General features: G+C 40.2%; 1 protein-coding gene across 2 annotated transcripts; it reads right to left on the bottom strand.

Annotated features, from left to right (window-relative positions):
• Nucleotides 1-533: 533 nt before the first annotated feature.
• On the bottom strand, nt 534-21,556 carry hfm1 (helicase for meiosis 1). Of its 2 annotated transcripts, XM_072364366.1 has the most exons (38): nt 21,447-21,556; nt 20,058-20,367; nt 18,518-18,843; nt 18,063-18,104; nt 17,887-17,957; nt 17,644-17,776; nt 17,288-17,439; nt 17,119-17,196; nt 16,509-16,664; nt 16,209-16,409; nt 15,571-15,659; nt 14,398-14,441; nt 12,914-13,015; nt 12,598-12,743; nt 12,381-12,475; nt 12,126-12,259; nt 11,962-12,009; nt 11,739-11,819; nt 11,518-11,609; nt 9,908-10,014; nt 9,780-9,827; nt 9,590-9,687; nt 9,370-9,504; nt 9,077-9,162; nt 8,607-8,690; nt 8,141-8,298; nt 6,653-6,756; nt 5,571-5,756; nt 5,305-5,370; nt 5,065-5,189; nt 4,821-4,903; nt 4,619-4,716; nt 4,446-4,529; nt 1,623-1,931; nt 1,327-1,408; nt 1,101-1,203; nt 770-918; nt 534-623 (listed from the first exon to the last, which is right to left on the bottom strand). In XM_072364366.1, exons 1-38 carry the CDS (start codon nt 21,481-21,483, stop codon nt 575-577), a joined length of 4,491 nt encoding a protein of 1,496 aa, XP_072220467.1. In that variant the 5' UTR covers nt 21,484-21,556; the 3' UTR covers nt 534-574. The 2 variants fall into 2 exon arrangements, with proteins under 2 accessions (XP_072220467.1, XP_072220468.1); XM_072364367.1 differs by lacking the exon at nt 16,209-16,409 and having other exon boundaries at nt 16,617-16,664.
• Nucleotides 21,557-21,868: the final 312 nt, after the last annotated feature.

Below are 21,868 nucleotides of genomic sequence, written 5' to 3'. Positions count from 1 at the left end.
TGTGGTTAGCTACGTTCCCTGCTTCCACCAATCACAGTGGAAAGAGGGACCACGCGCGTGCGACTAACTGCAAAAGAATAGGGAGTATGAAGACCATTTCAAATCCATTCATTAATCATACCATTGACTTAATCAGTCCTGACTTAAACTGGCAACGATGCAAACATTCTGTTTTGTATCAAAGTGTGAGAAATACTGAAAAACAGCCGATTAAAGTAGCAATTAAAAGACACTAATGCATTTATTTATTTTGTATAATGTACTGTACTTCAGGGTTATTGTATCCAATAACAGATATACTCTCTGATCCAACAAACTATCACAGCATTACTTACTCCCCAAAACTGCAATGAATCATCCAATGAACATCAAATTTATTAATAAATAAGCACAAACATAAATACAATCACATTTGTAGCAGTATGAACAAATGATAACAAAAATTGAAAACATAGCGCTACAATTCAATGCGGTTTCTTTTTTTCTTTACTAAAATAGGTTATAGGAAAGAATAAATCAAGCATGAACACAGAACTTTTGTGACTTTCATGTCAGATGACAACCAGCAATCCTTCTAAAATATGCCATCAAATATGCCAAGGAAAGCTTCCTCCTCTTTGTTGCTGGTGGGGTACATACAATATGTGAAAAAAGGGAAAAGATTTTCACAAAAAATGTAAAAGTACACTTCAGTAAGATTGTGATGTATATAGGAAAATGTTCATCTTTAAAATAAAAATAATACCCTAATGGTCACATTTTCCTCTACCTCTTGTTGAGAGATAAGCTGGTAGCGGTTGAGCTAGCACTCATTGTGTAGAAGAAATCCAACCTTCTGGTAACCTGTGCCCCATGTGGCTGTTTTGAGAGGTTTTCTGGTGATTTTGCTATGTTCCCTTCACAAAAAATATCTGGTCCCTGCACAAAAAAGAAAAGAAGCACGCATCATGTGTACAAGGTAGTTCAACAATACGCCATATACCACCACCAACAACAAGACACATTTAAAATGAAGCTTTTTATGAGCAGCTGCATTGAGACACTTTCCTATCAATAAAGATAAAGTATGTAAGCACAAGGGCAGTTACACAAGCACACACCTTTTTATTCCAGTCAAGTGTGACTCTCTTTTGTGGTGTGAATGCCTGACTGACTGGCGAAGGTCCAAGTTTTCTGATTTCAGGACTTGCAGCTGAACCTGATCTAAAATCCAAAAATATGACAGATGTTGTCAAGAAAAATACTGTAATTGCTCTTATTTTAAACTTTACTTTTTAATGTTGAAACTTCAACTGGGGCTGAAATGTCATGCAATTCTAGCCTCACCTAAGTGGTGTAGTAACAGTGTTTACACAGGGTTTAGCTTGTGAGCAACTGATGAATACTGGTGTGGATGAAGTGGCACGCCCTGCACAAAAAAAGGAGATGTATGCATGTCGTAACTAAATTAATGGTGCAGATACATTCCAAACTAATAGTACATCATGCAGATACTTAAAACAACAGTGTGCATGTTTTGGAATACGGTCTTAATGATTCTGAGACATTTAAAACGAAAATGACAATGAATAAACAGATTTTCCTTTTTTTTCCATTAAAAATATTTTCAAAGTTCACCCCACCTGACATGTTGTACTCAACACACTGCAGGATCTGAGATTCAGCCTTAGTTCCACCCAGGGCTAGTGAGATCTCGCTTGCATGCAGCAAGTCCTCGTCATCAAAGTCATCACAGTCATCCCATTCATTTCCAAGCTCAAAGCTGACAGTTGGTATTTGGATAGATGAAGCACTTTCGCAGAGAGTTCCCTGCTTTGACGTTGCAGTGGAACCAATGAACTTAGCAGAGTTTCTTGTATCACTCTGGCTCAGATGCTCTGTAGAATTACGGCGAGCTCCACTTGTTTCTGGGATCCCCCACACTGTGGAACCTGAACACAAAAATTTGAAAAAGGATGAACAAAATCAAATGCTATGCTTTGTGCATTTGAAAAAACAACAACTAATAACATGTCAACTTTTTTCATTTTGCATTCTTGTGGAAACAGGATAAGTTTTTAATCACTGCAACAGCAACGCGATAGTTGGCATTTCATGGCAAATGTTTTTGTTGTTAGATCAATTAATTTTCTGATGCCTGAAATCATATATACATTGTCTGTCAAAAATAAAATGTTTTTTAAAACAAGGCAAACAGATACGAGGCTCCCACTGGAAATTTATTGTAGTGATTAATATTGTTCAGCTGACAGAAAGTTATTTAACTCCAACTAATGCAGTAAGTAGCTTCAGTCCGACTCATTTTCAAAACCTGGAAGGATGGCGGTGAACCATCATCTTTGGGGAAATATATGGATTGAAGAAATCTTGATTGACTTTAACATTTTGTGAATCAAAGAAATTCAACAGAAGAACTAATGACAATTTTCATTAGTGAAAATGAGGGGGGGGGGGCTGCCACCGAACTGTAGCCCCTGAAGAACCACCGGTAGAAATTGGTGAAGCCCAGGAAACGTTGTAGTGGCTTGCGTGAGTCGGGGATGGGCCAGGTAGTGACGGTAGAGACTTTGGCCAGAAGCCTTCTGGACGGTCCCTCCCCCCATGACGTACGAAGGAGACTGATGAGGCATCAATGCCCGTCCCACCGCGCTCCTCCCCATCTTCTGCATCCTCTACCTGTGGCTCATCGTCCCTGGTCGCACATCTCATTGGACTTTGTCACCGGTCTGCCACCATCCAGCGGCAACTCTACCATCCTGACTTTGGTAGATTTGTGCCCCTGCCCAAACTCCCGTCAGCCAAGGAGACGGCCAAACTGCTGCTCCTCCACTTTGTCTGTCTCCATGGCATCCCAGTGGACGTGGTCTCTGAACGGGTTCCCCAGTTTCACTCTGTGTTTGGGAGAGAGTTCTTCTCGCTCCTGGGAGCCACCGTCACCCTGTCTTCGGGGTACCGCCCCCAGTCCAACGGCCAGGCTGAGCGCAAGAATCAGCACTCCGCTGCATGACCTCTCAACACCCTTCTTCCTGGTCCAAGCAGCTCGTATGGGATGAATACGCCCACAACACTTTGACCAGCTCTGCCACAGGTCTCTCACCCTTTGAGGGTGCCTACGGGCTCCAGACACCGCTGTTTCCTGCCCTTGAAAAAGAAGCATACTGCCCCTCTGTCCAAGCCTTCATCAGCCATTGTCGCAGGACCTGGACCCGAGTCAGGGCGGCTCTGCTCTGGACCGTTGGCCGTAACTCCGTGGCCTCCAATCAATGTCCACCGCTCCAAGGCCCGGGACTACCAACAAGGTCAGAGGGTTTGGCTCTCCACCCGTGACCTTCCCCTCCGGGTGGGGTCCAAGAAACTGGCCCCTCGGTTCATAGGTCCATTTTTAGATCCAGGAGATGATCAACCTGGTGGCGGTAAAGCTCAAGCTCCCCAGATCCATGCGTGTCCATCCTCCACCGCCTCATCGATGGAGGTCCCTCCTTAACTGTCTGTCGCCTCCTGCAGTCTCGCTGGCATGGGAGGGGATTCCAGTACCTGGTGAACTGGGAGGGTTATGGGCCTGAGGAGAGGTCCTGGGTCCCTGCAAGGGACATCCTGGACCACACCCTCATCAGGGACTTCCATCGGCGCAACCTCGATCAGACCACGTCCTCCGGAGTCTTCCAACAACGACGACGCAGGGGACATTGAAGGTCCTTCATCCTAGGGTGAGGATGACACACCTTCCAAGGTCAATGAGGTGGAGATGGATGTCCCGTGGTGCGTTTGGGTTCAAACCATATCTGTGACAGGTAGCCTTAAGAATACCTTTTTATTAAACTAATTTTAAAAAAAGGCTTTAATTAGCAAGGGAGCTTAAGGTTGGACACTAGAGAATGGGGGAAAAAGGTCCTGTGGTCTGTCAAGTGCAGATTTGTTCTGTTCCAGAGTGATGGGCGCATCAGGGAAGGAAAAATTATGGATGAAGTGCCACTCCCATCATGCCTAGTTCCAACTGTACAAGTCTGTGGGCGCTACGTTATGATCTGTGGTTGCTTCCGTCGGTCAGGGTTGGTTCTGCAACATCATGTGCCCAAAAAAGCAAAGAGATCATCTGACTAGTTTTATATACTGACTGACTTCCAACAGATTTTTCCTTCCTTGACGATAAAGACATGTTCTAAGATGACTATGGTAGGCTTCATTTTGCTCAAATTGAGGACGAGTGGTGAAGGAGACATAATTTTCTAAGAGTCTACACCTTAAAGCCTACAAGATTCGGGCGAAAAACTTATCGCCACTCTGAATGGAAATAAATTATGTTGCATTGTATAAGCTTACTGAAATAATGCCATGGCGAGTGGGTGCTGTAATTAAAACTAAAGGAGGTTTATCATGGTATTAGAGGGTGTGGCTTTTTTGGCCAGGCAGTATTATCAAGTTTGACAGAAGCTGAATTATAATACTTTGATGATGAGCAGGTGGTGCAGTAGGGATTTGGGTAGACTCTGCCATCATCTTGGGTACATTTTCCACATAGACAACCAAATCTGGAAAAGAGAGAGTGGGAAGATCTAAAAATAATGATAAAAGATTAAATACACATGTTATGTAATAACATGTCATATCACTACATTACCCCTGTCAAACTCAGTCAGGCAAACTATGTCTGGAAGTTGAGCACAGTCATCAGCTGTCAAGTGACTCTTTGAAGTTTTATACTGATTCATTCCACACCTTCAAAAAAAAAAAAAGAACTAACATATGAAAGTGGCAAATAAAAATATTCTAGTCTCTGCTATTTCTAAAAAGTCAACATTTCAACATGTAAACGCAGTTACCAGGAAACAGGAGGAAGCATTGTTTTGGGTTTGTAAGCAAACTCCTGCATGCTGATGGGCAAAGACTCCTCAATCATCTTCATCTAAGGAATGGGAAAAAAAACATCAAACACACTCATTCAGCTCAGTAAAGATGGAATCTTTGTGAAGACAGGTACGTTTCTTGATTATGATATTTGACACTCGCATTTTGTACACTAGCAATTTGCACTAGATGCAAACTTAAATATAATTTCTCGCTCACCTTGAGTCGTTTGACAGGGGTCTGTACAAGTGTGTCACACCTGTTTCTCAAGTCTTTCAAATAGGAGGAGAAAGTGGATTCTTGGTTGGCTGACCGCTTCCTTCTAACAGTTACACCCACTTTACCTGCAAAGGGGTCATACACATGTAAGTACTCCAACTAACTGAAGAAAAAAGACAATTTTGATAACTACTGCAGAGCTAGACACCCAAAATGACACACAGTGAAGGATATACTCACAACAGTCATGGGCACAAAGGTTCTTATTCTTGCAGAAATGGTTACACTCTCTTATATTGCCCAAATCTGATTGATAGGCAGAGAAAAAAAGTTGTGTCTGCACAAAAAATACATCAATCTAAAGATTACACATGTTGTTGTGGCATCAACAAAATCAGTAGTAAGTAACAAAATAAGCAGTAAGCAGTAGTAAGTAACAAAATAAGCAGTAAGCAGTAGTAAGTAACAAAATAAGCAGTAAGCAGTAGTAAGTAACAAAATATTGCCTTGGTCTTTAAGAGATGAGGCATATTCTCTATGAGTAGAAGCCTGTGTTGCAGACAGTGGGTTCAGATTAGAGTGCTGTGGTCTCTGTCCAGTACAAAAGTCTGTCATGTTGTATGAATTTTCAGTCCCAAACTTCCTAGCTGCAGAGAAGTACACAACGAACTTCTGTCGGATGTCCAGGCCCACTGCAAAGAAGAAAAAGGCCAAAATGTGCAATATAACATCTCCAAATTCTATGATATATCAAAACTTCAAATCCCCAAAAATTGGGACGCTGTGTAAAATTAAAATAAATACAGAATGCAATGATTCGCAAATGTCATAAACCAGTATTTTATTCACAACAGAATGTACAAAAAATGTCAAATGTTGAAAGTGAGATATTTTGCTATTTCAAGTCAAATGTCAACTTGTCTTGAATTTTATGACAGCAACAGCTCTCAAAAAATTTGGGAGGGGCTCAAAAAAATAGGTTGATAAAGGAAGTGGTACCAAAACTCTCACACCACTCTCACACTCCGAGAGACAATTTAGAGTAACCAACTAACCTGGGCGGTGGGAGGAAACCAGAGTACTATCAAATTCAAGATAAGTTGATATTTTCATTTAACAATAAAATATCTCACTTTAAAATTTAATTGTTTTTTGATATTTGCAAATCATTTAATTCTGTTTTCATCCACATTTTACACAGTGCTCAGACTGTATCTTTAAACACAGCAGAACTGAAAAACAAGTGAAACTAAAATGAGCTTTTATCTTAAACTTATTATATTATTTTGTTTTATGGAAATATATTCCTGTACTTTTTAAAAGATATTTAGTTTGACAGATCATAACTTGTTTCTCAGCTATGTACATATCTCAAAGCAAGATATTAAACATTTTAAAACCTTGATACATGAGCGCTCGCACAGCATTGCACAGTGATTTTTCACTTCTACTAGTAAATTGACAATCTTAACCTGAGCAGCACAACACATCTGTTGCTCACCTCTATGATACAGGTGATATACAAAAAAATATTAAATGCTTGGAATGGATTGCTATGCTACAATGTTAGGTCATTTTCATGGTTCACCGTATTCTGAGCTGATGAGATTGACACTGAGCTCATCTCCATTTGAAGCCTTTGCCACATCAATCTTCTTCGACCAGTTTCCGCACTTCAGCAGCAACAAATCCCTGAAAAAGAAACATGCCTGCTGATATACAACAGACCACGTTCTCAAACTAGATTCTGTCTTGCTTCACACCCAACACCTAGTCCTGTTTGGGATTATGTATTACAGAAAACAAGAGAGTCAGTAAAATAACACTAATACCCCCTTCCCACCAAATCAGTTCCAGGGCTGGTTCACAACTCGTTCAACTTGTGAAGCAGCTGAGAACCAGTTTGCTTTTCCATAGCTCGGGGTGCTAAGGGGAGCCACATAATTACGTCACTGTATATGTCAGTTATATCGCTGCGTTTGCATACACCTTGGTGCAAACATCGAAGCAACAACAACACAGAGAAGAAGAAGAAGCAGCAACAACAATAATGGATGACTTGGTGTTTGTACAGCTGCTGCTTCTGGCTTTACAGTGCTTCATTGGGATCAGAAAACAGCAGTTCCAATATGTTTGTGTTGATCAACAGGTTTTGAGTGGACGGCGATTACGTTCTAGGAGACGGGTAATAACCTAATAACGTTTTGACTCTTACTGACACTGAACGTGAGATGGTTATGTTAGCCTTTGTTATGAGCTAACGTTAGCCGATGTTATGTCCCTGCTGGAATCGTCACAAATTCACAAACTAGGTGTCAGATTTTATTATAACATTATCTGAAGTAAATAGTAACGGTCACTCACTAAAAAAATTTATGCAAGGTGAAAATGTTTGAAAATTTTTTTACCAGGCTCTGATTGCAGTGTGTCGTCCAGCATCGCTGTCGCTAAATTTAAGGCTCCGGTGATTTATTTGCCGGTCTATCGCCGATGAACGAGTCCAGAATATCAAAGTATGGGTTCTTCTTTGGCCGCCCGTGGCCGCTTCGACTGAGGTCCTTTTTTTTTTTTTTTTTTTTGGACCTTGTAGTCTTTCTTAAGTTTCTTTAATTTGTTGCTGATCTGCTCGAGAGTACGTTCGTACCCCGCTGCAGCCATCTCTTTCTGTAGTTGGTCAAATACGGGCTTGATCCGCGTAGCACCCTCCAGTTTCACCTGGACTTCATCTGTGGACCATATCACTAGGAAGACAGGTTGTCTCCTCCACAGACCACTGCTGCTTTACTGCATCCATATTGTCTTGTCGCTTATTTGAAAATGGCGCCCTCTTGCGGTCTTGCTATTGTTGCTGGTTTTAACAACTCCGCCACCATGCTGACGTAAGCAGTTCTTTCCTCTAGCCCAGCAAAGAGCTGGTGCTACCCTGGAATTGTTTTTTTTCTTCTGGCCCAGAGCCAGTTCTTTGTCAGTGGAAACAGAAAACCCGGTTCCAAACTAAACCCTGGAACTGATTTGGTGGAAAAGGGTAACTGAAAAAATTTTGGGCGAATGGGACAATTATTAATTTTTTTCTCACAAGACTTTCTGTTGAAAGACCACAGTGTTGTCAGAGTTGCCGACGATCAGGGAGACATAGTGATGGTCTGGAGCTGTTCTCCTGGACAGGAGCTGTGCTTGGTTTTTTAGGTTCACCTTTATCACAATCTCTGCAGTGGTACTGCTGTACCTTGGAAGCTACAAAGTAACAGTGCATACAGTTCATCACAGATGTGGAATGAATCTGTTAAATACATTTTTTTATTTATTTATTTTTTATTCACGCCTGAAATATCTTCATTTTAATCTTGTGCCTCTGTTTATTTATCTATTTTTGTTTAAGAGAATAAATTAAATGTCACATCAATTATTAGATTAGAACACAAATCTTACATAAATAAGTAAACAAAATACGACAAGTACAAAGTGATTTATCTGTTTGGTAAATAAATGTTTGCAGTGTATATTTATGTATATATATATATATATATACATAACATATTTACCTGCTGCAGAGTAACTTCATACTTTGGAAAATGTATCACAGATTCCCTGATTAGGTTTCCAAATGGTGGATGTCTGTTTACAATCTGCACAAAGGACACAAAGTTTGCCAAAGTTACATCCGGCTGCTTTGAATTATTCTGTATTTTGTCATCTGTTTCAGCAGGTTGGACAGATCACATCATGTGCAAAACATTCAGGACAGACCTTAACATTAACTTTCTGATTAAAGGTCAAAATAACTACAAGCAAACATCTAAGACGGTGAAACTTCTGGTGAAAAGGTTGAATCAAAAGACATTGCACAACCAAAATGACACAAAGAGGTAAGGGTTATGTCTCTTATCAGTCCTGAATACAATAACATCAGGGCCAAATGTAGATACTACCACTGAACAACCCACTGAATCTTTAAATTTAGTGCTTTGGATAATTAAAATTAGCCTTCCTTTAGAGTATACAATACACTGACCAGCTCCAGCTCTCTGGCATTGGTTTGCTCTATTTTGCTGAAAGTATTGAGTCCAGCATTCGCCATCGCAGATGACAGAGTTTGGCCTAAAAACACACGATGTGTTAACACAAAATCATACAAACTCCACTTGCATCTCACAGGAAAAATATATATTAGATTTATTGCTCAGTTAATGTAGAATGATAACCATTAACCAAAAATTGACAAGAATGACTAAAATTCTGTTTTTGTACTGTAGTCAGATATTAAGTTATGTACAGTATATAGCAAAATATCAGTAATGTGCACACCTATCTTCTCCAGCTGTTTGGAAACATAAGGTGAGTTGTCCCAAAGCTTGGCTTTAAAGCACTTAGCCAACATCAGGGAGTTGAGCACAGCAGAAAAACCAGTCTTGGATTGCTGAATCAGAAACTCCGACAGGCCTTTTGGGATCAAAACACAATCTGAAGTTTAAAACCGTGCAGTCAAGGAGCATTCTTTACCTTTTGTTATATCTAACACACATACATTTGCTGATGCGCATCCCAATCCTGAAGATCTTTGCTGTGTCCTGTGTAAGTCCAAAATCTTGAACTGTGATTGAGCCCAAATGAGCCTGAATCAAACTGTGACAGAACAAACATGTTTTAATGTGCTTACAGAGAGTCGAAAATAAAAGCAATGATTCACAAGCAACATGCTTTATAACTAAACCTACCAGTTCACTTTCATTTCACTGGTTTTTATCTTTCCACTGAGGGGAAATCTGGAAAATACAGGCAAATCTAAATTAGTGTATGTCCACAGTTGATGTATGCACAGTTGCTGAACCTATAAATGTCTCACCTGATGGTGGTTCTATTCTTGTCCCTGTTCAAAGTGTTCAAGGTTCTCTTCTCATTTACTCTCAACTGAATGTCACTAAACTCTCTGCTCTTCGACACCAGCTCAATCTGCACACACAGAACAGATTCATAATCTGAGTAGAGTTGTGTTTGTAATGGTTTATATTTAACCATAAAAACATCTCCCTCATTAAATTTATCACAGCAAAAGTAAACTGACCCCACAGGGATGGATTAAGATGCAGGATTCATAGCTTAGTAAGGTATGCTGAGCCCCATTAAATTGTCTGAATAAAGGAACAGAAAAATGTGTGAGTGAGACCGGTTCATTCTTCTTAAAGTATTGGTGAAATAAAGACAGATAATGCTTTATTTAGAGGCTGCATTGTCCCTGCCCCATTAACCGATCGCAAGTTTTCTAAATAGCTTTCGAAGGATGCCGACTTTTGCCAAACTGTTCTCGGTGAGTAGATAAAAGTAATTCATGCCAGAAAAAAGGTCTAGGTTTAAAAAAAAAAAAAAAAAACGGAATTCCCCTTTAAGTATCACAAAGTGGTTCTTTTAATCAGGTTAGATCACCAGGGTAACTTAGGCTGATGTCATAACCTGCTTTGGAGCTATTCATGTACAGAGTTTCACATTAATCACACATAAAATGTGCCATCATTTTATTGATTCTTAACTGATTTAATGATCCTTTACTGATTCATAACTTTTTAAAACACCTTTCTGGTTACAGTCTTCTCTTACTCTAATTCCAGCAACATTGCTGCTTTTTTCCATAATAATTTTCAAATTCTTCAAACCTCTCGATCTGTAAGGCGTTCTCTTCTCATGTCTGATGTTGTTTCTCATTGCCACAACAGACTCTTAGTTAAATTAATATGGGTGCTATAAAAAAAGACCTCTGACAAGACTTTAAGAGAAAACAAATATTTGGAGTCTAAATTTCTGGCACAAGACTGTTTCATTGGCTTCCACGGAACTATTTAAGTAAATAGCAAACATACCATGATTCATCTGTGACTCTCAGCTGAGCATCTCCAAGTAAAACTGTATAGTGTACAGACTGTGTGTTTATCTCTTGCAGATAAAACAGGAGTTTCCAGACCTCCATCATGACCCTGATGTGATCCGTCAACTGTTGTGTGTTTTGGCTGCTGATCTAATCTTTTATTTTTTTAAATTTCTTCTCTGAACTCACAGAGGCTGATTACTTACGGTTACTTTTTAATCTGTCAGTTTTTGTTCCGTTTGTGATTACAGAACTGAGATCAGCAAATAAACCTAATTTCCTTTTTCTCTGACAAGTTTATATTTGATATTTTCATAAAACTGTGCTACCTCTTTACTGTTCCTTTTAGTATTGTGTCTATTTAGTTGTGGTGCAAACTATGTTTTGATATGCAAATGACAAATTCAGGGAGTGTACGTACACACAGCTTTATAAACCTGGTGAATAGATTGTGTATGCATCTCTGCCTTTTAGTTAGAAATTTTAATGCAGTGTTCATTTGGCCACAGGACTTATTTTCAGCGTAATACTAAAGAATGGAGTTTTACAGCACAGTAACTTCATTGTATTCAAAAACATTAATACATACAGCTTACCAGATCAGACAGGGTTTCAGTGCCAGCTACTTCGCTGAACTGCTTCATGGTGTCAAAGGCAACGCAATACCTTGCCATCAACCTGCCAGCCTCTTTCAGGAGCAAAGAAGATTAAATACTTAATAGTTTTACATATCCAAAAGATTTCATTCACCCAATGAAATAACCCACAATGAAATACATATATTTAGATATAACTATTCTCAGTAACCGCCTTCTACCTGTTGGCTTGATGTTGATGTCCTCATCCATACTGATCAAATCAATAGAGGACAGAGCATTGAGGTTCTTCAGACAGAGTTCTAAAGGGGACAGGATAAACTAAATCAAACTTCAATACTGGAATATTTCAGCAGTGTGTAAAAAAGTTTGTGTACAGTTTGAATTAATGCATAGAGTGTCAATAACATGCTAATCACGGAGTAATGAACAGTTATTGCCTACCTTGCAGTTTTGCTTCAATACCACATCTGTCCAGGTTGACAGAAAAACCTAAAAAAAAAGCGAAGACATTCAGTAAAAGAAAAAAGAGGCAGCCATGGGTATTTCACATTGACACAAAATGCTGACACTAATTCTGGCATCTGATTTGGGTTTGGGGCTCCCACCATAGTGTATGGGGTTCTTGAGGGCTCTGATGTAGAGAAAAGTGGAGCGTATCCAGTCTAGAGCCATGTTGACATCGCTGATGGTTTGGAGAACAATCTCAGCATTCAGGTGCTCCACTAGATGTCTATGTAAGCTAGGGACACATTATACTGTGAATTCATGCAATTCTCCTTTGTTTATATCTATGTGTTAGAGAGTGACATTAAGACTGAAAGTGACAAAGAGGAATAAAAAAAAGACACTTGTTGCACTACCTGCTCTCAATGATTTCTATTCCATTCATAAGTTTCATATACTTGTCTCTGGTTTGAACCTTAGTCATGATCACTGCAGTGGCTGATGTATCAAACTAGAGGAGGGAAGAATGAAAGACACAGGGAAGCTAATATGTTCAAACATCCATCATTGCTTGAAAAGTTCATAGATATTTTAGATAGTCCAAAGAAATTTCTGTTAAAATAGCATTATTACCTGTGGTCGTCCAGCACGGCCTATCATCTGTAGCATGTCAGCCTCGCTGTACTCCTCACAGGAGCCTGCAACATACTGCATCGTGGATTTGATCACCACCAGGTGAGCTGGCAGGTTTACGCCCATGGCCAGAGTTCTGGTAGTAACTGGGACAGGAAAAGTCCACAAAGCACAAGTTCAGTTGTAGTTCGGTTAAGTAGTCTCTTTTCAATACATGTCACACAACAGGCATTGTAATAACTATAGATATTGACTCTTTAGTTTGGTGGACACAAAATTATTTTACAGCCCTGTTTAAATATGGATTTGGCCTCACAGAGTACAGGTAGGTCTCCCAGGGTGAAGGCCTCTTCTATCAGCTTCCTATCAGACAAGTCAACCCCTGCATGGTGGTAACCAACTCCTAACATCACCAGATCTGATTGGCAAGCACAACACAAAGTTTTATTATACATGTGACAGTAAGTAATATGTGCTGTCTCACTAGGTCTGGACTTACACGGCTGCGAGTCTCTATCAAAATGTACGTTTTCAATAAATGTACATCAGGCAACTTTTTAGGCACATAAAATATTTTAGACTGTGACTAGGCCTGGGAAGATAACAAATTTTGCTGGATGATATATTGTCCCACAAATTATTGTCGATAAACTATGTCATTGTCAACATGATAATATATCATAATAATGCACACCCTTTCAAAATAACTTTCAGTTTTTCAACTGTATTAAAGGGCAGCATTTCTTTTGCGATGTAGCGAACTACACTTTCTGTGAGCGCACACCATTTTGCACTGTTCCGTTTATTTACATTTTGTCGACCAAATGCCTCAGTGAGTGTTAACTATCGGAACGAAGGCTCTGCATCTCGAGGTGCAGTTGTTTTCCCCAGCTGGAAAAACTGGGTCGGGGTGGTTATGCTTTAGGTGGGCATGCAAAATTGTTGTGTTGCCTTTTTTTGTTGCCACCACTTTTGAACAAATTCGGCATACTGGCTCATCTGTGTTGATGGGCTCATCTTGCTCATTCGTTTTGAAGCCGAAATATTCCCACACCGGGGCTGTGGCATTTGGCTTTGCAATCGTCTTTCTTCCTCGTGTTGCTCCGCACAAGGCTCAGTTGCTGCACTGCACTCTGTGTGTAGCCAATGGTCCAGCCTCCCTCCACAGAGACAAAGAGACTGGATGACTGACAAGAGGGTTCACTTTGTTCATTCCGCTATTGGAACAAATGCACCCAGGTGCTGAGACCGAGCACAGAGTGAACCTTCTTGTCATCCAGCCTGCTTGGAGCCGAGAGATGAGGAAAACAAACACGCATGCACATGGCAATATATCGAGGCCGGCAAAATTATTGAGTTTATCTTAATTTATCGTGAGATTAATTGATTTATTGATTATCGGCCCAGGCGTAAATGTGACTGTATGTTATTTTTCTATTTCTACAACAGCACCAGCAGTTCACTGAGGCAAAAAAGCTGAGCCTCCAGTTCCAATTCATCCTTAGGTGTGGGATGGAGTTGAGGTCAGTATTCTGTGCAGACCACTTCTGTTCTTAAAACTAAACTTAAACCAGCACTTTTTTGCAGACCAAAGTTATGTTTGTTGTAACATTTTGATTTAAATAACGTTACTTTAAACAAAGGGCAAATTCCAAACCTTTAAAAAAAAAAGCACCAAAGCCAAACAGTCTTCTATTAAAAGTATGTGCCCGTATACTTTTGGCCATACGGTACAGTATATATTAAATGAACGTGACAATGTCTTATAAAAAAGATTTCAAAATTCCCTAGTGGCATTACCTCTTAGTTTTGAATCCAGAACAGACTTTGCGTATTTCATCAACCTGCACAATGAAGGAGATCTCATAAATCCAGCAGAACAAATTGTAGAATGTGCTGAGATGAACTTACAAATGATAGTGATTAAAGTCACTTATACCATGGTCTGGGTGAATACTCTATTCTGATTGGCTCTAGTATGTAGGTTAAAAAGTGATAATGGACACCTAGGAAAGACATTCTGGTCAAATTGCCTGATGACAGTTCTAAATTATTGCGCTGGCTCAAACGCTAGTTGGTAACCATGGAAACGGAGAACCACACAAGGAAAACCGAAGAGGATTCATGTTCACCAGGCCTGGGGATCCTCTGTGTTCAGTAAAAAAGTTTTAAAAAGTACATCTCCAAGTGTCCACCAGATGCAAAATCGTTTTATCTCCACCCAAAGCACTCCGTAACCGTGGCATCTGATGTGTGGTACTCCACGGAGCCGATGGGTATCCACTACCTGGGGAACATGCTGAAAAAAATCAGCTAAGAGGTCTGTACAATAGCTACACTCTAATAATAACGTAGAACCCCTCTTCTGTCCTCATTGATAAGTGTCAAGTGTGTTTATTATTGTTTCTTTCAGGTGGGTCTATTTGGTTTACACCAATCACAGCCTGCGGAGCACAGACCCACCTCTGACGCCGGGCTGGAAACTCATGTCTGTGATGGGGCATCATTGTGAGAGCAGCAGAGCCTGCATGGAGCAACATCTCCCAATGTCCCAAGCAGTGGTTGTAGCGAGCGACAAACTTTAAATCTCCATCCATCAAATGCCACAATGATGGACATGCCAATATCACTTTCAAATTTTACAATTAAGGGAAATGTAGCCTTTAATTTGAGTAGCTCTGTCCACATTGGTGGCAACGCCTGCATAGGGAGATATTAAATAATCCGCTCAGCTGTGAAAAAAAACCTGACAATTTTAACTCTAAAACACATTAAAGTATTTATGATTGATTGAATATTTATTTCTTTCGTAAGTGACCATGGTATAAGCGGGATAATGCCCTCCGAGGTGTCCATTATCAGAAATGAATGGACTTCGCGTTGTCCATTAATTTCTGATAATGGAACCTCGTTGGGCATTATCCCTTACATATTTCACAGTAAGCACAGCCCTGTGAAAAGTAAGCAACACACCTTTGCTTGTGTTCAATGCTCATGATGAAACGGGCATCTTTGGCCAATACTGCAGCCGACTGCTGAGCTCCTTTCCTTGTTGAGCAGAACTACACAAAAAATATGTAAATTAATAAATAAATAACATCAAATTAAATGTACCGAAAAGGAGGGAAACTAATCCAAATTGGTCATTAATCATATCAATAACCTTAAGGTTCTACTGAAGTTATTTTGTGTGCATGTTTTAGCTAGTTTTTAAAATAAGAGTAAACACACAGAGGACAGCCTTTCACTCTGACGCCACGTGTGCACTCTACGAGGCTCGGCCCTTCTTAATAGCACGAGTTCCCAAGCTGTGGGTATTCAGAGGCTTTTTTTTTGGCTCATATTTAATCATCCATTAAAGTTCTGTACTGGTAGGTCAGGTCAGAGAAAATGTTGTGGTTTGCACTACAGTGCCATCATATTTCCAGGTGAACTGGTGTTATCATGTACAGCCACAGCCCACTTCAGTGCAGGTAATTAGGGAATCAGGGTGAAAAGTTGCTATATTGTAATCAACTATATAAAACATGGACTTGAGTCTTTTTTCATTTTCTTTCTTTTACATTTATGACAACTCAGTAGCTATGAACTAAGAAAATTTTCCTACGCACAACTAGTGCAGGCTTCTGGTCAGAGTAAGTCTGGATGATGATGGCCATTTTGTAATTGAGGGACAAGTCAAACTTGAACTCTGTTTGGTTTGGGCTGCAAGGGAATCCCAGCACCACCTTCCGAAGCTTCACTGGTCGGTGGCTCTCATCCATATTCAGAAACGTGGCCGGCCCACTCTCATTTGACAGCCAATCTGCTATCTAATAAAAGGCAAGCAGTTCAAGAATCAGCCACAGGCTACTGTGTGTGACACTAGAGATATGGGGCTAACAGATGAACTCTTGCTCTCGGGTACCTACATCATATATATTGGGAATGGTGGCTGATACAGCCACAAATCTCATTGAGAGGCCTGCCTCTGGATTCTGTGATGTTCTATAGGTCTGAACTGTCTTCATCCTGCTTACCACTACTTCCAAGGTGGCACCACGAGTTGCATCTTTCACCACGTGGACCTGAAAAACATTTTTCATCCCAGTTACCTTTGGAAACATCTCAGACAGGGGATACCGGTTCATATATAATATGTAGCATACCAATCTTCTGTCATTGTATAATCTTAATGATAGTCTAATCAAGTTTATTTGTATAGTGAAGAGTTCTTGTGACTGCTTGTTCCAGCAAACAGAACCATAACGACTGAAAGCTCCATTAGCTGCTTTCAGAAAACAAGAGATGTTACCTTTAAGAGAACAATTCAGACCTCTGAGCACTCTCATAATACTTAAGCCAGGATGAGGATGTGCTTTAATTTTCAATAGCTAACCTCACGTGAAATAAAAAGCTTTGATTAGAGGCTAATCATCTACCATGCCAAAGTGGTCTCCCATCATGATGCTAAGGGGCTAATTTAGGGACTGTTAACATCTACAAGTGATGCTGTGAGAAACATATCTGACAAATACTGACCTCATCAATGAGGAAGAGCCTGACTAGCTGCAGCAAACAGTTATCCTTCCACTTTCTTGTCATGTTGTCCCACTTTTCCTAAGGCAATTAAATCAAATTCAAATCATAATTCCTTCTCTTAAATTTTTGCTGTGCTTGCTTGATAGAGATGCTGAGTAGTATCACACACAGGCGTGGTGAGGATGATGTGGGAGTCATGAATCTCAAAGAAGTCATCAATCTCTGTGTCGCCAGTCAGCTCCTTGCAGTTCAGCCCCAGAGGACCGAACTTTTTCTTCCAGTTCTCAAAGCGCTGACTGCAGAGAGCTTTGATGGGAGCCACTGATGAGAACAAACAACAAGTCTGTCCAGGAGAAATACTTTCAGCCTATAATTCACTTAAAAAGCATACTATGTTAGGAATGCTGTGCAGTGTATATGGCAAATTAGAGGAAAACTGTTGAAAGCCCCAACATTTTATTACAGTTAGATATGTAGCCTCTGCAGACTGTCTTTAGTGGTAACTCAATCGTAATATGTACTCACTATATACAGCTTTGACATCTTTCCACGGCTCTGGTGTGTCCATTAACAGGCGAATGATGGCCAGCTCAAACAGTACTGTTTTACCCGATCCAGTAGGAGCACATGCCACAAAGTTCTTATTTGTGTAAAGAACCTGTGAATAAACCATAAACATACACATACAGTAAGAACTACAATGTTACTCATACTCCTCAGCATTGTGTCTGTAACCTTTTTTGTTTTGTTTTTTTTTCAAATCCTTACGTCATCCAACGCTTTGGACTGAACATAGTTGAAATAGGGGAACTCACTGAAGATGGATCTGAATTTAACCGCTGTGTAGCATGTTTCAGGAAATCAAACCTGCAAACTTGAAAATCGATTTCCAAGCATTCTAGCACAATTCAGACATGCTCAAACGACAACAACAAAAAGGATACGAATTTCAGATACTGGTCTCAAAACTCCAGACCCAGAGGACTCTAAAAAGTAAGCAAATTAAACATACGGTGACCTTTGTTTTCTGTCACAGTTTTATTGATTCAGTTCAAAGTTGATTAATTTAGCAGGTTGTAAAGGTAAAAAAAAATGCAACATTCTGATCAAGCATACTACAAGTATTTTATAACAGCTACAATGAGGTAAAAGGATCTCCAATGTTATTGTCTATTGCTTCTTCTGTTTACCACCTAGTGAGCAGCACATTTCATTACAGTGAAGCAGCTAGTGGACCTACTTTCACCTCATCACAACCAAACACATTGTGGCAGCTAGAGGCATGGTAAGTCATGGCCATTTTTCATTAGCTACAACACTTTGCAGAAGCTATGTGAGTCATATCTGATAAACCAGTTAACAGTGAGCACTGTCTGTCTGTGTCTGTGTGGCACAGAACCTTGTAAATGGAGCGGCTGAGGCGTCATGAGCGGAACCAAAGCTCTCTTTGTGCCCTTGTCCTTCATTTCAGCGCCTTGCGCCTGCTGCGGGGGTAGGCCACTTGCTACAGATGAGCCCACAGGAGGGGGTGAGAGGGGGGGGTTGAAGGGGAAAGGAGGAGCTGTGTCGCCAACTGTCGCCTGTAGCGGCCGCAGAGAAGAAGGCACTGTCGTCATGGCAACCTGGCTGAGAAAAGTTTGAGGTCTGGATATAGCCTGGCTGCTGCTATGGTCGTCTTTGGTTGACGAGTCACCTTTACTGGTCAGCGCTGGAATCTTGAACAAGCTGGTGTGAGAGGGAGAAGGAAATAAGGAACTGAAAATTGGTACAAAGAGAAAAGGAAAACTGCTGCTATTAAAGCAAACCAGGAGCATCAGGGCTAACACAGAGAGTGCTTAAGCATCTATTTCATTTTTTTCTTTTGCACTCTTGCACAACAACCTCTAAACCCTACATTAAGAGCTTGGAAAAATGGGAATGCAAGTTCTACATAGTTAATAACATTAATCCTGTTAAATTCAGCAAGCCGGAATAATGTTCTGCATGTTCTAAAAGTAGAATGGGAGGCAGAGCCTTCAGTTATCAGGTCCTTCTCTTGTGGAACCAGCTGCCAGTATATGTCTGGGAAGCAGATACTCTCTCTACCTTTAAGACTGGGCTTAAAACTTTCCTTTTTAAAGGAACTATAAAGCTTATAGTTGGGATGGCTCTGATGAGCCTGAAACATCCCATAGCTAAGCTGCTATAGGCCTAGCCTGCTGAGGGGCCTCTAGTGTCACACCTTTCCTCACTTTGCTCTCTTTTTCACCTTTTATTTCCTCATAGGACATTTTGTACATTTGGCATTATTGTTGTCATTAACTTGTGTTTCCCTGTCTCAACAGGTATCCTTTGAATTGTGGTGTTTGTTGTCCCCTCTTTTCTGTCTTCCTCAGCTGGTCGAGGCTGATGGCCACCCTTCATGAGTCTGGTTCTGCCGGAGATTTCTTCCTGTTAAAAGGGAGTCGTTTCTCTCCATAGTTGCCTCATGCATGCTCAGGACGGGGGATTGGACCAAAGAGAAGTTTCTGTGCAATCCGTTGGTTTCCTTAGCTAGGAAAATGTTTTTGAATTGGCTCTGTATGTATGAATTGGACTAATTTTGAATTTAATTAATTGGATTTGATTGGATTATGGTTACAATTAATTGAATTCCAATTGGCTTGAATTTGACTGTATTATTGAAGTGCCTTGAGATGACATTTATTGTAATTTGGCGCTATATAAATTAAAAAGAATTTAATTGAATTGAAAGAGCATGCTGGGAAAATAAATCCACAGTGATTGGCTTTTTATGGCCACATATTTTACATGCCAGCCATTTTCAGTTAAATACGGACATCAGGAAACTGTAAGAAAATAAAATTAGCTGATATGGGGGAAATGTCTGGATTAAATGTGCACACCCTCTTTAATTCCCCTCTTTAATAATATAATTCTGATAAAGGAGTAATACTTGCCTTCTCCGCAAAGGTGGGCTTTTGTTGCAGTCCAGACACAAATGTCTGCTGATAGCTGTATGACCAAAGTCCTGCAGGTTTTCATCTCCACCTCTGCTACTCTGAAGGCCACCATGAGAGTAATCCCTGAACCCTTCACCCTCACAAAGGCTTTCACATCCGCTGGGGCTGCTCCTACTACCACCTTGAGTCTCAATCTCTGTCTCACCATTGTTAAAACCGTAAGAACTATTGATATTTGAAAATGAGACCTTAAGACCATCTGACCCTTTTAAAGGAGGCTGTAATGTCCTGGGTTTTTGTGCGAAATCTGTGGGCAATAAAGAAGTAGGAGAGTTTCATTAACTCATTTCATTAACTTGTTTTACTTCACTGCTTAAAAGGCGATATGTTAAAAAAGTCCCATTTTTCTGTGCTTAACATATGCTTTGGGTGTCTGAAGCTCCTACATACCCAAAAACTCCCAAACAAGCAAAGACCAACAAGAAAATCTGACTTCTAAGTGTCGTTTGTGACTGTATTCCCCACCAGCACAGCACCAGTAACTGCAGTTGCAAAAACAAACATCGCTGAAATATTGCCCACATAGGCAACAATTCTTAATGGTTGCAACTAAAATCAAAATAAAGAGGAATGGAGAGACAATGAAGTCCAGGATTTATAGAGTCGATGTGTGTCGAAGGAATTACAAAGTGTGCTCAAAATTTTGTTATTAACCAGGCATCTTCTGTTACCTTCTGCAGTGCATGTTTTAACATCAACACATGACTCGTGATGAGACTGTGTCTAAAACAGAGATCGGTGGCCTACGAGCTGTCCACAACCAAACTGTAAACAAGCTAATTTTTTTTTTCTTAAATAAAATCAAAAGTCAAGTATTTTTCCATCTGTTTGATGTGTGATCTGAGCGCTTCAGCTATTTACTGTATGCTCCCTCATACGATAATAATGTGCAGTATTTACAAATCTCAAAAGAGGCAGACTCTGAGGAAGAAAAGGGTGGACTAGAGTCCAGCAGGTCACTCAACGCCCCTAAAAATAATCTGCCTAAGTGGAGGTATAAATTATTGGATGAAAAAGTACTGCTGTACTGTCTCTCTGTATTATTTTGACCAAAGCACGTGACAGATATTTCATTAAGACCTCAAAAAATGGTGATGGCTTGAGAAAAAAAGAGTCTCCTTTAAAGAGTTTAAAAATTCTGCCAGAAATGTACCATTTCAAATATATTGATTATAATGTGAATATATCATAAGACAGGACCCCGTAAAGTGAAGGAAATTGACTTTTCAAGCTATTAGAGTCAGTTAGCCAGATAGTTCCATTTAGGCCTAATACTAAGAAGTGTACATAAGTAAAAAATGTTTTCTTATTCAAACCACAACATACCAAATAGGGTTGAGAGAGACTCCGCCTCCTCTTGCATATCCTGGGTGGAAGGAAAATGAGTTAGAGGTGGAGGAGCTTTCAACTGCCATTGACTGTCCTCCTTGTGCAGTGGTTTTCTGTCAGACACAGTTCAGAAAAAACATTTATTCTGCTGTAAGAGGATGGTGAGTGGAGGTTTATGTGGTGCTTTTCTTAATACTTACACTTTATGAACAATGGGTTTCTCAAAAAACAGGCTGCCCAACATCCCTTCAGATAATACAGGCACTCACACATTTAAAGGAAAAATTGCATCAGGTCATTGGGTTACCATGGCTCCTGATTGGAGACATCTGAAAATTAAATGAAAATGTTGCACACTTGAAGGCGTTTACTGACGTTTTGTGTGGCAGAGACTAACAAAGAACAAATAAGGGTTTACC

This window comes from Leuresthes tenuis, unplaced genomic scaffold, assembly GCF_036924035.1.
Source record: "Leuresthes tenuis unplaced genomic scaffold, fLeuTen1.0.hap1 SCAF_14, whole genome shotgun sequence".
Taxonomy (NCBI): Eukaryota; Metazoa; Chordata; class Actinopteri; order Atheriniformes; family Atherinopsidae; genus Leuresthes; species Leuresthes tenuis.
This window is presented reverse-complemented; position numbering and strand designations above follow the sequence as displayed.

Bases quoted from the DNA above. Each gene is read 5' to 3' on its own strand.
- hfm1 (XM_072364366.1), bottom strand. From the start codon at position 21,483: ATGCAAGAGGAGGCGGAGTCTCTCTCAACCCTATTTG. The intron at 12,744-12,913 runs GTGAGGCCAAAT...TTCCTGTCCCAG, and splicing joins GGGAGACCTACCTGTACTCT to TTACTACCAGAACTCTGGCC. The intron at 624-769 runs GTAGAGGAAAAT...GTACCCCACCAG, and splicing joins AGCTTATCTCTCAACAAGAG to CAACAAAGAGGAGGAAGCTT.